Here is a 14,748-nt window from a genome sequence, read left to right as displayed (position 1 = left end):
TGGCGGAAAATCGAAGGGCGGAGCTTACTTAACAACGACACAGATGTCTTCCGCTTGAGTCAAAGCACGCGTGTAACAAGTTGCATGTCTTCAAACGAAACGAGTCATGACTTATGCCCGTTTGAAGTTTGAATTTTCAAACACTTCGTATAGCGCCCCCCTTTGGCCGATTGGAATAAAATTGGTTTCAGTGATACTTTGACTAACCCTCCACATCTTTGCCAAATGCCATGAACGTGTAACTTTGCATGTATGATTTAGAGGCCGAAGAATAATTTGCATAAAACCTCAATATTGATTGAATTATAAAAAAAAAATATTTCACTTTAAAAGAAATCCGCCGAGACTAGTTTGACCGTATTGGTCCAAAGTTCATGTGAAAAAAGTTTTGTACGCGTTATGCAAAAATCCCAGGAGGAGATAGATTTTTACTGTTTTTCATATAATTCAAAATTCTGGGGGATCTAAAGGTCAGAGGTCAAAAGTCAGAGCGTAAAAGTTGTTCGGCATGAGGAGACGCATACGTGTATACAGGTTTCATGGCTGGACCTCAAACACAGCATGAGCTATACCTGTTCAAAGTTCGCACTTTCGAAGGCTTCCTACAGCGCCACCATTTGGCCGATTGCTGTAAAAAGTAATAGCACACGTCGCCACAGTAAGCTGAATACATTGATGTTTTTATTTTCATTTTCTCACTAAGTATGTAGGAGTAGAAAGGAACCGAAGTTTTGAGGAGAACTTGATATGACGGTTAGATATTGTCACTAGAAAAATATTGTTCCTTCGAAACAATTGTGGGCTCGCTTCAAGCCGGAAAACAATGGCTATAAAAGCACAAAATGTCAAGATCGCAGGCAGTGCTCTCTTTGACGTTACTGACGTCAAAGATTGGTCCATTTTGTTCCAAAAATGTGTTGTGCAAAAGTTGACCCGCTGGTGGCGCTATAACAGGCCAATGTGAGAAGGTTGGTATCTGTTCCTTGACCTATTGGGAATGTGCTTGCAAGATTTCACGCACATCCCAGGCTGTGTTCATGATTTGAGGTGTTTTTGGCTTTGGACACTTTATCGCTGCTTGCAGCTATATTTATTATTATTATTTTATAATTTTTTTGTGTGCACTTCATAGGCATGTTAGATAAAGGTCCTTAGATTGCGTGTAGAATGTTTCATGCAAATTGCAAAAAAAATCCTAGAATAAAAACGGGTTTAAGCGTTTTACAAACTGCTCAAAATTATATAGCGCCCCCCTTTGGCCATTTGGGGTAAGATTGGTTTCAGTGATATTTGAACTAACCCTCTACACTATTTTGTCATGAAAATGTGACTTTGCTTGTATGTTTTAGAGGCAGAAGAATAATTTGCATAAAAATGCAATATTGTTTGAATTATTTAAAAAAGCATGTTTCAATGTTAAAGAAATCCGATCTGACAGATCTTTAGATATCGGTCCAAAGTTCACGTAAAAAAAGTTTTGTGCACGTGACGCGAAAATTCCAGAATAAAAGCGGGTTTACGCGTTTTACAAACTGCTCAAAGTGGTGGAAAATCGAAGGGCGGAGCTTACTTAACAACGACACAGATGTCTTCCGCTTGAGTCAAAGCACGCGTGTAACAAGTTGCATGTCTTCAAACGAAACGAGTCATGACTTATGCCCGTTTGAAGTTTGAATTTTCAGACGCTTCGTATAGCGCCCCCCTTTGGCCGATTGGAATAAAATTGGTTTCAGTGATACTTTGACTAACCCTCCACATCTTTGCCAAATGCCATGAACGTGTAACTTTGCATGTATGATTTAGAGGCCGAAGAATTATTGGCATAAAACTGCAATATTGAGTGAATTATTAAAAAATAATGTTTCACTTTAAAAAAAATCTGGTTGATCAATCTGACCGAATTGGTCCAAAGTTCATGTGAAAAAAGTTTTGTGCGCTTAACTCAAAAATCCCAGGAGGAGATAGATTTTTACTGTTTTTCATATTATTCCGAATTGTGGGAGACCTAAAGGTCAGAGGTCAAAAGTTAGAGGGTAAAAGTTGTTCGGCATGAGGAGACGCATACGTGTATACAGGTTTCATGCCTGTACCTCAAACACAGCATGAGCTATACCTGTTCAAAGATCGCACTTTCGAAGGCTTCCTACAGCGCCACCATTTGGCCGATTGCTGTAAAAAGTAATAGCGCACTTCGCCACTGTAAACTGAACACATTGATGTTTTTATTTTCATTTTCTCACTAAGTATGTAGGAGTAGAAAGGAACCGAAGTTCCCGTCTACTGTCTGACTGACTGATAGATAAATAATGACAATATCTAAAGTGTGCTCGCCTTATAGGCGAGCCCACAATTAGCACTGGGTGAAAAAATGGGTTACAAAATTGTGAGATAAAAATTATTAAGAAAAAAGGGATGGAGCTCATTAATTTTTATTGATAATGAGCACCTTATCGATCCTGCTTATTGAGCCGGGCTTTTATCGAGCCTACTATTGAGCGTTTTCTAATATTTTGTGGAAAGATAAGAGACAACAAAATCAGAACAAAAGATAATCATCTTTTTTTATTGGCCAGTTGTTGCGACTGTGAGTTTGTTGCTGACCACCATCTATGAAGATGATAACTGACAAAAGTAACAAATATCATTAAATATTGTAAAAACAATCATTCAATAATGTGCAATAAGTGTTAAATGGCTTTATATTATGTACTATAATAATTTCTTGATCGCCTCTTGTCTTGATTGTTTAAACATGACATCATGGGCCGCGCTATGCTCAATAACAAGCTTGATAAGCCCAAAGCTTATTGATACCGGGTAATCAATAAATCTGTTATCGGGTTATCAAGCTACCCTTGTTTAGGGCTCCATCCCTACTCATTATAGGGCAAACTTCAGGGCACAGAAGCAACAAAGTAGAAGCTGTTCCATCAGGCCCTTCTGTTGGCACCTTTTTAAAATCAGGATTACCTGGCACAAACCTAGAAGGCCTCCTTCACTCCTAAGGGGAGTGCACTAACGCTATCTTTATGCAGCACGCACAACATCAGAGGATTTTGTTTCATCCAAAGTGTGTAAATATACAATTATTGTTTGAGTATGCCATTTACCTGTCAGATATCTTAACTGTTCAGGAGTATTAGGCAGCTACCTTTTTTATTTTTTACCGTTTTATGATTACATTTAAAATACCATAAATATTTTTGAAAGATACAAGTTTAAGTTCTACAGAAGTTAAACTGCTTGTTGCGTTAGCTATCTTTTTAAGTTATTACTGCTCATTTGAAAATAAATAGGCTGGCAATGGCTTGACAGATTCAGGCTCCTGAGTGACACTATGCGTGTGAAACAAATCTGTTTAACTTGCTGCAGATCAGATGTCAAATGGTACTACCCTTGTCTTTGCATCTCAAGACCATGAAGGCCAACCTCCCCCAATACCTCGGATCGCTCAACTACGTTTTCACTAGTTAACATAATAACTCTTGACAGAAGATGAAAATGGGAACCCCCTCCACTTTCCCCTTTCATCAAACCCTGAAAAGTGATGTGACAGCAGTCTCTAGGGACTTTCTAAACAGCCCCCCCGTGTGTCTTAATTGATATAATGAATGGCACGCGTTTCAGGCTCCATAGTCTGGTAATTGCCATTTTTAACACCCATCATTGGAATATGTGTGGAGGGATGATTGAAGACATTAATGCTTTTAAGCGCAAATGTAGTTGACAGTAACAAGCAGGACTCTCTGTGCTTTTAATTAGCTAACGGATGTCATAATAATGTGTTTTTATATTAAATCAATGAAATGTGTAATCCCATTTGGAACCTTTGTTTTTCTGCATATTTCTCTTTGTAGGTATTTATTTGCTGGTTGTGGATTGGGTGATTCCTTCGCCTATTACAATAAATCTTGAGCTATGGCTGTAGATGAAGGGTTTTGGACACAATGTACTGAGCCTGTTTTCTCCTCTGCTGTCTTCTCCCATCCTCTGGGTTCTGACAGAAAGATCTCCAACATTGGAAGCTCCAACTTTTGCGATTGTTTTTCACACAAATACAGTCCATGACTCCATGTGTATGTTTATGCCTCGGCAAAAGTTTACATATTTAGGCTCAACACTTTGAAGGCATAGCATAAATTAGGGTTTAGTCCTGAGTTCGGCTCGGCAATCGATGATATTTGGAACCAATAACTGTCTTCATCTTGCTCATGTACAATAATCGAATAATCGAGGAGCAGTTTTTTTCTTTTACTTGTATGTCAAAGAAATTCAAAAAGAATATTTTATAATCAGCTATATTGATTAGTCTTGATTAACCACGTACACCTGTATTATGCTTTGTTGTACAATGGTGGCGTACAAACATTACAGATCTACAAATTTGTAGATCTTTCCTTTTTTATATAGTCGTTCATTAATCGAGGCAAAAGTTTGAAATAATCGTTACAATGATTTGAGGTCTAGTGCTGAGTCACCTGATTTTGAACTTGAACTGAACTTGTTCTCCATCTCCTTGTCCCATTAGGTTGGAGGATCAGACCAAGAAACTTCATAAGGACATGAAGAAAAGCACAGAGGCTGATATAGGTATGTTCATCTGACATCCATTGATCTCCAGGTGGTTAATACAGCTGTAACGCTTGGAATATATAGCAAACTTGATGCTGTGTGGCAGGGTTTTCAAGGCTACCTTTATAGTGTGTGCAGAGGGTATCGGTGACACACAATTCATTTTGTTTTTTCTTCTATTTAGGTCATGTCATTTTGTACATTCTTCAGTCAGTGGAAGCACATTGTTTTATTTTCAGCTCTGCTCTTAGGATTTTCTTTGGTGAATCTTCCACAAATGGATAACTTTTTTGTATTTGTTGAATTAGTTTTTTGTTGGGAGGTGGGGGTTGGGGGATTTTTAGGTTTGTGAATAAAATGTGTGTTTGGGAAGAGTATGAGATGTTGCCCCTGGTAGGTAGCTACTTGTGGGGGTGGAGGAGAAGGGAAGGGAAGGATGGGGGTGTGAGAAGAGGCTTCTTCATTTCCTTTCCTTTGTGCTCTGGAATATGGATGTCTGCCTCATCAAAGTATCGTTGCTGTCAGGCCCTCATTATAGTTAATGGATTCCATCTGTTGCGCAGGTCCTCTCTCCACCAACTGCCACTAAACAAAGGAGTGGACCGACTCAACATGTCAGCACTGCATGCTCTACACAGCTTTCCATATCTGCTCTCATTTATCATGTCTGGAGTGGTGATATGGGGAGACTCCCATTTAACTCACTGACAATTAGCCTGGTGAATGATGACAATGTGTTTAAGACCTGCTCCTGTTCATAATTTCAATTAGGCCGTATGTATGATAAGGAGAGGGAGGCAGTAGAAATCACCATCATAATCATCTGTTCAAGTGATCGAAGCAGACTTAAATGTAAATGTTTCGTTAAAATCAACACACTAAGTTTACCTTAATTTATTTTCATGACCATGGAATCAAGAGTTCTTGATATGGTTGTGTCAAAAGAGGTCACATCAAACCACCAGCTACTTAGATAGAAGATACCATCCCCAGGAGATTGACTGTTTGAAAAATGGCTTCTAAGGGAGTCACAAAAGTGTAAATTGAACTGGGAACACAAAGTGTAGAATCTTGATGCATCCCCTTTTCCACCTCTGATCTTCTCTCAACAACTTCTGTCTGCAACGCAGCTCATTTATTTTGACGGTGATGCTATAAATATAATCTGGTATGTGCTCTGTATCTAAAACAAAGTGGCATGATTGTAGATTAACAGTAATTGGTGCTGACAGAGTTGAAAGATTTGCAGTTTCCTGGTGCTTTGGTGGATGTTCATCACAGCAGCAAGCCCCAAACACCCCCTCGAATTCCTACAATAGACTCGCTTCTGCGTTAGCTTTTTACAAAAGCCCACTTCTGAATACCTCTGTTCCTCCTTTTGAGTGAAATGTTCATTGCCTTAAGGCTAATTTACTATATACTTAGCCACACAGCGATGTTGTACAACATAAATACTGTATTTACAACTGAAAAAAGCTGTTAAAGCGTCATCAGTTTTGTCTTATAACATGGTTGAGTGTAGAAGTATAAATTAGCCTCAATGGATAACGAGTGCCTCTAATGTTGACCACTTAATTTAACCCCTGATTAGAAAACAATTGCCTGATTTTGATGAAAACGTGTTTGTAAAAAACGGCTTCCACTACTGTTGTTGCATTTGATGCCTTCTATACCATGCCTCATTTTATTTTTCTCGTTCTGACCTTTTTTTCCTATCAAAGTCTTAACCCTATCCTTTGTGTTTTTCAAGCAATGTCCAAGGCAGCAGTGAAGATCTCTGGGGATCTTCTGAATAACCCTCTGTGTGAGCAAGACCAAGCCTTTCTAGAGTCCATGACTGCTCTGGACACAGCCATGAAGAGAATGGACTCCTTCAACCAGGAAAAGGTCAGTCACTGTCATTCCCATGTAATCTCTCACACTTTTGCTCTGTTTTCTGTGCTCTCTGTCTTTCAGTCTCTTACTCTGCCTCAGTTCATTGCTCTATTTCACATTTTCAATTCAGCAGGGAGGGGGGCACATTTGTCTTCAAAAGTAGTAAAGGTGAACCTAAACATGTTTGCTTGCAAATGAATGCCTGTGTCTATATCTATGGCATTGTCAGTATTACAAAACCTGTGGTCTTAGACTTTCTGCCCATGCTTCTGTCATCTTTTGAAAGCTCTTGCACAGGATGTCTGACAGGGTTTCTGTTAGCCGGTAAATACCGGACATTGACCAGTAAAACATTTAATTGGACGATAAGTAAATCATCACCCGCCACGTTGGCCCCCTGCCTTGCTCCACGATTTTATAATAATTATTAGTAAAAATATTATAATTAGGCTATTTGGATATTAAATAAAGTAAAACATTGACTGGCGAATCATCAGTGTTTTCTTCTTCCGAGTCCAACAGCCAGCTACGTTCTCAGCTCCTCGTAAATAAACACACGCAGATACACACACCAGGGCTCGAAATTAACTTTTTTACTTGGTAGCACTGGTGTAACCAGTTTAAAAATCTAGGAGCACCAGAAAGAATTTAAGGGGCACCCACCAAAATGGAAGGAGCACCAATATGTTATCGATGATTTTAAATGAATACAAGACAACAATATATATAAAATAATTGCATGTAAATATAATAATATGGTTTATGAATGGTGTATGCCATTACATTGCAAAGAGCCTACTCACTTCAAATGTGGACAATGCACACTGATCAGGATTTTTGTGTTGGCATTATAGCCTACATTTCTTAAGAATATTGAAAACCATTTGCCCCAAGCCCCAATAAAGTAACTTGTGTTGCCTTGCTCGCTCTCTCTCTCTCTCTCTCTCACACTCACACTCACACTCAACACTCACACTCACACTCACTCACTCACACACACACACACACACACACACACACACACACACACACACACACACACACACACACAGACCGTCAGGCCGTCTCTTACAGACAGGAAAAAATAGTCTCTTCCTCTCCTCTGTATTGTATCGTTTCTCAACTTACAGATACTTGTTAAAAAGTAAGCTTCTTTCTGACACGCACCACATGATAGCGCTGGAATGTTGCCGATCCGCGATTCCCCCGCATCGCTCCGTTGTGTCAATAAGAAAAGCCACAAGCTAGTGAAGCTACATGCTATTAGATTATCATCTAAATCTACTGCAGTTCAGAGGGGACCGCACGTTTGTTTACTCCGGTGGCAGGGAGCGCTTTTTGGTCCACTCGACCGGACGTTTTGGTCGCACCACAGGAATTATTTGTAGTCGCACTGGTGCTCCCAATTATAATTTTAGGTCGCACAGATTACATTTTAGGTGCATTTTGGTCGCAATTTCGAACCCTGCACACAGACTGAGAGACTCACCCAGGAACTGTTTGGGGAAATCATCATTTCGACCGGAGGGTTGGCGACTCACTCCACGGAGGTTAAGGTTAGGGTGAGGGTTAGAGTCGGTTGTCGAAAAGATGAGATGTAGTAACAGCGACACGCTCCCGAACTGTTTCCTGATACTGTATATGCTTCGTTGTGCCATGGTGTATTGCGGCTAACACAGAGGTAATCTACAAGCTCACAATGCGTCACATCCACACGTTTTGTGGTCTTGTATATCGTATATATGCATGCCGTGCATCATCATTGTGCAACAAAGTATAAACTACTACTACTACTCACAGTGGCATGGAACAGACAACTTTATGCAAAATGAATGGATTTACAAACTACAAATGGTGTAAGTCGTGAGACTAACATATACAATCATATTAATATCACAGAGCACAGCGAGCCAAGCCCGGCAAGCTGTCATCTGTGTAGGCTACTCATAGTTATCTCACTGGTGCAGCTCAAAAGTTGTACATGTCAAAACAAAATGACAGTGTTCATTAATTCATTGAAAATTATGAGCGAGTTGCTACAGCCTGTGACTTTGGAACAGACGTGGATATAATTTAAGCTACCTACAAGCACAGTGACATGCAGAGATCCTTCTGGAAAGTGATAGCAATTGGAAGAATACAGGCAAGTGATGCGATGCTGGCATCATGTAACGGTGAACATGACAGTATAAGAAAGCTTATGTACATTACTAGCCTACCTAGTAAATAATCAGCCATTCATACCTCTTTCAACCTTTAGTTGAACGACGTCTAGAAGCATAACCTGCCCTGAAACATTAATTGAGCCAGCTTGTTTATTCTCTGTAATATTACATGCGGTGTAGCCTGTAGATATACTGTATCACTTGTCCATCCCAAGTCCCAACTACTTCATGTTCTTTTTGGCAAGCGACACCCCTACATGATCGAGTAGATAAAAGGTGCTTTTAGAAATTATGGACAGATGAAGGAACAGCGCAGAGCACTACTGGGCTGTAGCAATGGTTGGGAGGTGCTGCTGGTGCACACTCGTGTAAACAAACGTGTGACGTGTATTAAATTATGGACAAAACATTTAAGACTTGGCCCGGGAATAATAAAATGTTGCTGGCCACGTTGGCCGACCAGGAAAATGCCTAGCGGAAACCCTGATGTCTGGGTGGCACAGGGGTAAAGTTCCTGCCCACCACCACAGAGATTGAATCTTCCACGTTGCATCCAGCTCAGCCATCTCTGCCACTGCACTAGCGACTCCTACACTTGCTACTCCTTGCTCAGGGCACCTGTTCAGTGGGTTGCGGAACTGAGAGGAAAAGCATGTTCCTCCACGTGCGTTAACACCCTCCTGGTGAAACTCCTCACTGTCGTGTGGCGACTTCATGTGTTTGGAGTAGACATGTGGTTGTCTACACCCTCTCACAAAACCAATTGTAGGGGTTAGCAGTGACAGGACTACACGTGAGGGGAAAACCTGAAATTGGCCTAAGGACAAAATTGGGCGAAAAAGGGTAAAGAAAAAGAATCAACTGTTAGTTGTATATTAGAGCAACGCATTTCTGAGTCACTGGCATCTGAAATTAAGAACGCAATGGAAGGAGCCTCACTTAACGTGAAAATCCCTCCTCAGACTAAATTCACAGATGTTGGTCTGGTCACACTTGAGCTTAGATTTGAGAAAGTCTTTCAAAGCTACACGTAGAGAGCTGAGACTTTTGATCTATGGTGTCAGCTAAAGATTTTTTATTTTATTTAAAGCTCCGTCATTGAGTTGTGGATGAGTATGAATAATCAATCTTGCAATTTATTGAACCCCCCCCCAATATTTGTTTTAAATAATACCTTGACGCTTGCATCAGGGCAGATTCAGTATGTGCCACAGGTACTTGTAAGGTGAATCAAAGTGGCATTACATGAGTGCATTCTCAAGGCACTACTACTACACTATTGAAGGCAAAATTAAAGACACCTCTGGGGATCACAACAGGCCATGCATGCTCTGACCTTTAAGCTTGTATCCATTCTTAACTAATTTCCCCACTGTTTTGTGTTACTTAAATTCATTACTTTGTAATATAGGAGTGGTACCTTCAAACTGAACTCACCTTGAAATACTTCAAAGGAACAGATATTCTCTTTCATAGCTAGAATGACACAATGATGACACAATGATGGTTTTACAATGTATAACCATTTTAAAATTATGAATTTTGTACACGGTTCTTTAATTATTTTAATGTACTATATGTATATACAGTAAATTTGATAGAAAGTAGTACCGAGGTCTCACTTGTAAAATCCCAAATAAATGCATTTTGAATACATGCAAAAATAGTGTATGTACGGGACTCTCCTTTGAACACTGCACACAACCTAAATAAGGCTATTGTCCTTGCTGCACTTGTCCCGGGTTAAAATCTGATCCAATCCCTGCTCTCTCACTCCTGCCTTCTCTCTCTCTCACTGTCACCAACCTGAGTAAAAGGGAAAAAATGCCTGGGAAGAAATGTACATAATATGCATCTGGAACTCAAGCAAAAAATTGCTCTCCCCTGCATTCTGCTTCGGCCGCAGTAACAAATGTTCATTCAAATGGTTAGCGCACATCTCATCAAATTTTACAGGAGCCATTTTGAGTGACTAGACAAAGTAGAATGCAGCCTGGACTGTGCTTGTGGGTTGGTGACCCAGGGATGGGTCCATTCCAAGACTTGGCTTGGTTGACTGCCAAGAAGAACACTCCTGCCATTTTGACTGCTCTCAAGATGGAATTACTTCTCCATTCTTCAGATTGCAGAAGGATATTATTTTCACTTTTTTTTTATTGCAAGAAATGTTTAAGCAATGTTATCCGCCATGTTTTGCTGACTATGTTGAGCTCTGTTCAGCCCCTTGTAATTTTTTTATTTAATAATTTTATGTTAAGACAAAACCTGAAGAATTTCACTCCGTTGTTTACCTACACTACGCTTGAAACCTACCAGGCACGCAAGCATAAGCTCACAGATGCAGACTTTCCTCCGTTCCATGTTTTTTAGGCCTAGAATTATTGAATGCTTTAACCAGTGACAAATAGCAAATATACACGCACCGAGTGCCGCGCTGCGAGCTTGTAGATCTGCTATTTTTGAAAAAGTCATAAAAATGTGTGCAAATCTTTGAATATATGTATTTTCAAAGCGAACATTTGTAACTCAAATTTTGCTTCTGGGTGGTCCCTGGAACTAAATATGTTGAATGGGGGTCCGTGGCCAAATAAATATCATTTTGGGGGTCCTTCACATGAAAAGGTTTGAGAACCACTGACATAGTAGTCTCTCAAGAACAGACTGAGCTCCATTTAAGTGAAAAGGACCTTTTCTTTAATGTTTGGCTAGTCAGATTGCTGACATAGAAACATCGGGTCAAAATTCTAATTTTCACGATTTTTCACAAATAGCAGATCTACAAGCTCGCAGCGTGGCACTCGGTGCCGCGCTGTGAGCTTGTATATCTGCTATTTTTCAATAGTTAAAGCATAAAATAATGATACACAATAATGTGTACCCGTTCTGAATGGGTTAATGAATGCAGCCGTTCTCGCTGGCCTGGCATTATAAACACGTTGACCAGACGTCCAGCAGTGGCCAGTTTGGACAAGAACACTCGTGCACAAACTAGGGATGGGACGATTAGCGATGTTATCGTTTATCGTGATAAAAAACACTCACGATAATCGTATCGTGGCGATTTAATTCATCGTGAAATCGTCCTATCATGCACTGGGATCAATTCACCTTTTATTTGCTGAGCTGCATATCCGGTACCACTTGTCTTAAACCCTCTATAATTGGTAAAAGGTACTTATAATATACGTACTTGATATCAAACGTCCGCCCCAGGATAATGGATTTTGATTATCGCGATAATATCGTAAATCGTGATTTATCGTGATATGAAATTGTCATATTGTCCCATCCCTAGCACAAACCTCCACACACAATAAAGCATATGTGAGGCTTTTTTGATGGATTCCCTGTAGGGGTGTGACGATACATTAATTTCACAACATGATACACAATATTGGGCTTTTCTTTCCCAAAGAAGCCCAATAAGCGCTTAATTTCTAAAACAGTTTTACACACAAAAAGAAAAACTATAGAAGCTTAAGGAACAGGTGAAGTAATTTCTCACTATAAATCCCTTCGTTTCAGAGGACCTAGACAGTAATAACAAATATAATATAAATGTTGCATAAATATAAGTTCCACTAAAATCATAGTCATATTCTTGTCATCTGGAAGGCATATCTATGATAAGCCAGACGGTTACTTGTAAATAATCTATGGCTTTGATTCTATAGGCCTATTTGGCAGTGCAGAATCATAATTTCTTTCATGCATGTAGCATTAACGAGCATCAACTGGACACACACACACACACACACACACACACACACACTCTCACACACACACACACACACACACACACACACACACACACACACACACACACACACACACACACACACACACACACACACACACACACCTGCCCTCTGCTGTGCTCTAAACTGAAAGTGATTGAATTCCGTATCATTTCTCTCCAAAAGCCCTTGAATATGATGGAATATTATAAAGGATTACTGTGATTATGGTAAGCTCACATTTCATATAACAAGCACCATACAGTAAGAACTCCTTTTCACTAGCTCCCCCCCCCCCCCCCCCACTCACACACACACTTCATTTATAATTTATACTTATATTTTTTTAAATGTAAATATCATGATACAGTATGTATCACTACAATACATATCGCCAAGTTTTAATATGATATATCGGCACACCCCTAGTTCCCAGCGTTCTAATGCAACTCCCCCTGGCTACTGTATACTCCTACACTTAACCTCTTCCAAACCTGTGGAGCCAGGACCTCCGTTGCCAGACTGAACTTGGTATTGCACAGTCATCTCTTATGAGCCGCATCACCCCAGTCACTCGGTCAAGAACGGTGGATATTTCAACGTGGTGTTATATTTTTATGTTTCTGGCAGTCTCTAGGTTCAGTAACAAAAGGTGTAGGTTGTCTTTACAGTGAGTAGGAGTGTAGGCGTTGGCTGGCTCTGTAAAGTGTAATTTCACCGCTCATCTCTGTGCTTGGGATGTGTTAGACTAGAGCAGGGGTTCCCAAACTTTTTGGGCTCAGGGCACCCCTATAATTATCTTTTTCATCTGAGGCACCCCTACTATACTATTATAATATTACCTACATGACATTCATAATTTTCACTCCCAGTACCTTGTATTTCTGTCATATTTTAGGGATTATGTCGTGAGGAAAACATTGAGATAATTACCATTTTGGTCCAAACTTACTGAAAATAATTCTGTACCTCAAGTTTAAAATGATAACAAATATTTAAGTGTTCAAATAAATGCCAAATATTACCAAATGGTCTTGCGGCACCCCTGGACTGCCGTCGCGGCACCCCAGGGTGCCACGTCACCCACTTTGAAAACCCCTGGACTAGAGTGTGATCTAGCCTAGAATAAAGATGATCAGTGTGTTCTATTGTGATGTCACCACTGGACATGCATCACACTCATGTGGGCCCTTGAACAGCAAAACCACACCATTATGTTAAGGGAAATTATACTAAGAAAAGAAAAAAAAAGAAAATTCTCATCCGAAATGTATCGACTGGATGAAATGGTTGTGCAGTGATTGTCCACCCCATGAAACTGCAGGTTACATACCTTTTCAATTCACATCACTGTCCTGGATCACTGTCGGAGGTGTCAGTGATCCATCCAAGCAGTTTGGATCCCAGTAGAACTCACTTTTTGGTTGACAGCATGATCATTACCTGTGTTGCGGTTGTAGTTGCAGTTTGATTTGTCTCATCGAGTACATTTCTTGACTCAACAATGTTCTTTTATGGGCTTGTGCTGGGCTTTATGAGTTGGCCTGCTTTATAAAACTGTGAAAGCAAACTGAAGGCGAAACAATGATTGTGGACACTCTTCTCAGTCAGCACGATATCTATGGAATATCACCTCGGGTTTGGTAAGGCTCTTAAAGCCCAGCACAGCTCACCACAGTACACCAGCTCTCCCTTCGAGCTGACTGTTGATTCTGACGGCACCAACCCAACAAACTCCATTGCTCAAGCAAAACAGACACAAAAGCATCCACCCTTTTGCTCTCCTTGGTGCTGAGACGAGATTCTCCGCCGCGGGGCCCGCGAGTGAGAGAGCTAGCAGATAAAACGTGCAGTGATAATGAAGGCAGCAGTGGCCCAGGTCTGCGTGTTTATTTCTGGGGCTGAGGAGGGTGCACAGCCCCGCCGGCACACTGCTGCCGAAGCCGAGCCCCAGCATGGATGGCGGCAGAGGATGCGCCGTTTGGAGGGGTATTGATTTCCTCTGCGATCTGTGTGTATTTTTGGGAGGCCTGTGTGCCGGGATGGCCTATGCCCCGTGACTCACTGATGGAGACTACTGCTTGAGCGCCGGCCTCAGGCTCTGCGCGGGCCTCCAAGGAATAGCTCTGCCCCTCCTCTCTGTGGGAAGGGGCAGAGGGTAGAGGGCACCAGCATGCTTAAGCAAATCTGCCGCTGTTGTTCTCCTTGCTCACTGCATGCTCTCACCTTAGAAGCAGCAGCGCAGCTCAAATCCATGGAGGGAGAAGGGATGGTGTGAATATGTAAAACAGAGAGAATGTGAATTCCCATGTACTTATTTGTTATTGGTTCTCCGTTTTCCCTCAAACCACAATCATCCATTTTGTTACTTGGAAATCTGCCGGTGTGAAGCATTGAGA

The 14,748-nt window shown here is 40.8% G+C and overlaps 1 protein-coding gene across 1 annotated transcript in view; it reads left to right on the top strand.

The window, feature by feature from the left end:
• Window positions 1-14,748, top strand: part of bin3 (bridging integrator 3) — a 49,995-nt gene that overhangs the window by 20,909 nt on the left and 14,338 nt on the right. Inside the window, exons 4-5 of the mRNA XM_080738144.1 lie at window positions 4,529-4,590; window positions 6,323-6,459. Of these exons, the coding sequence (XP_080594270.1) occupies window positions 4,529-4,590; window positions 6,323-6,459 (199 nt within the window). The remainder of the gene's footprint in view (window positions 1-4,528; window positions 4,591-6,322; window positions 6,460-14,748) is intronic.

The sequence above is a fragment of the Nannobrachium achirus genome (assembly GCF_963921795.1).
Source record: "Nannobrachium achirus genome assembly, chromosome: 12".
In the NCBI taxonomy this organism is placed as follows: domain Eukaryota; kingdom Metazoa; phylum Chordata; class Actinopteri; order Myctophiformes; family Myctophidae; genus Nannobrachium; species Nannobrachium achirus.
This window is presented reverse-complemented; position numbering and strand designations above follow the sequence as displayed.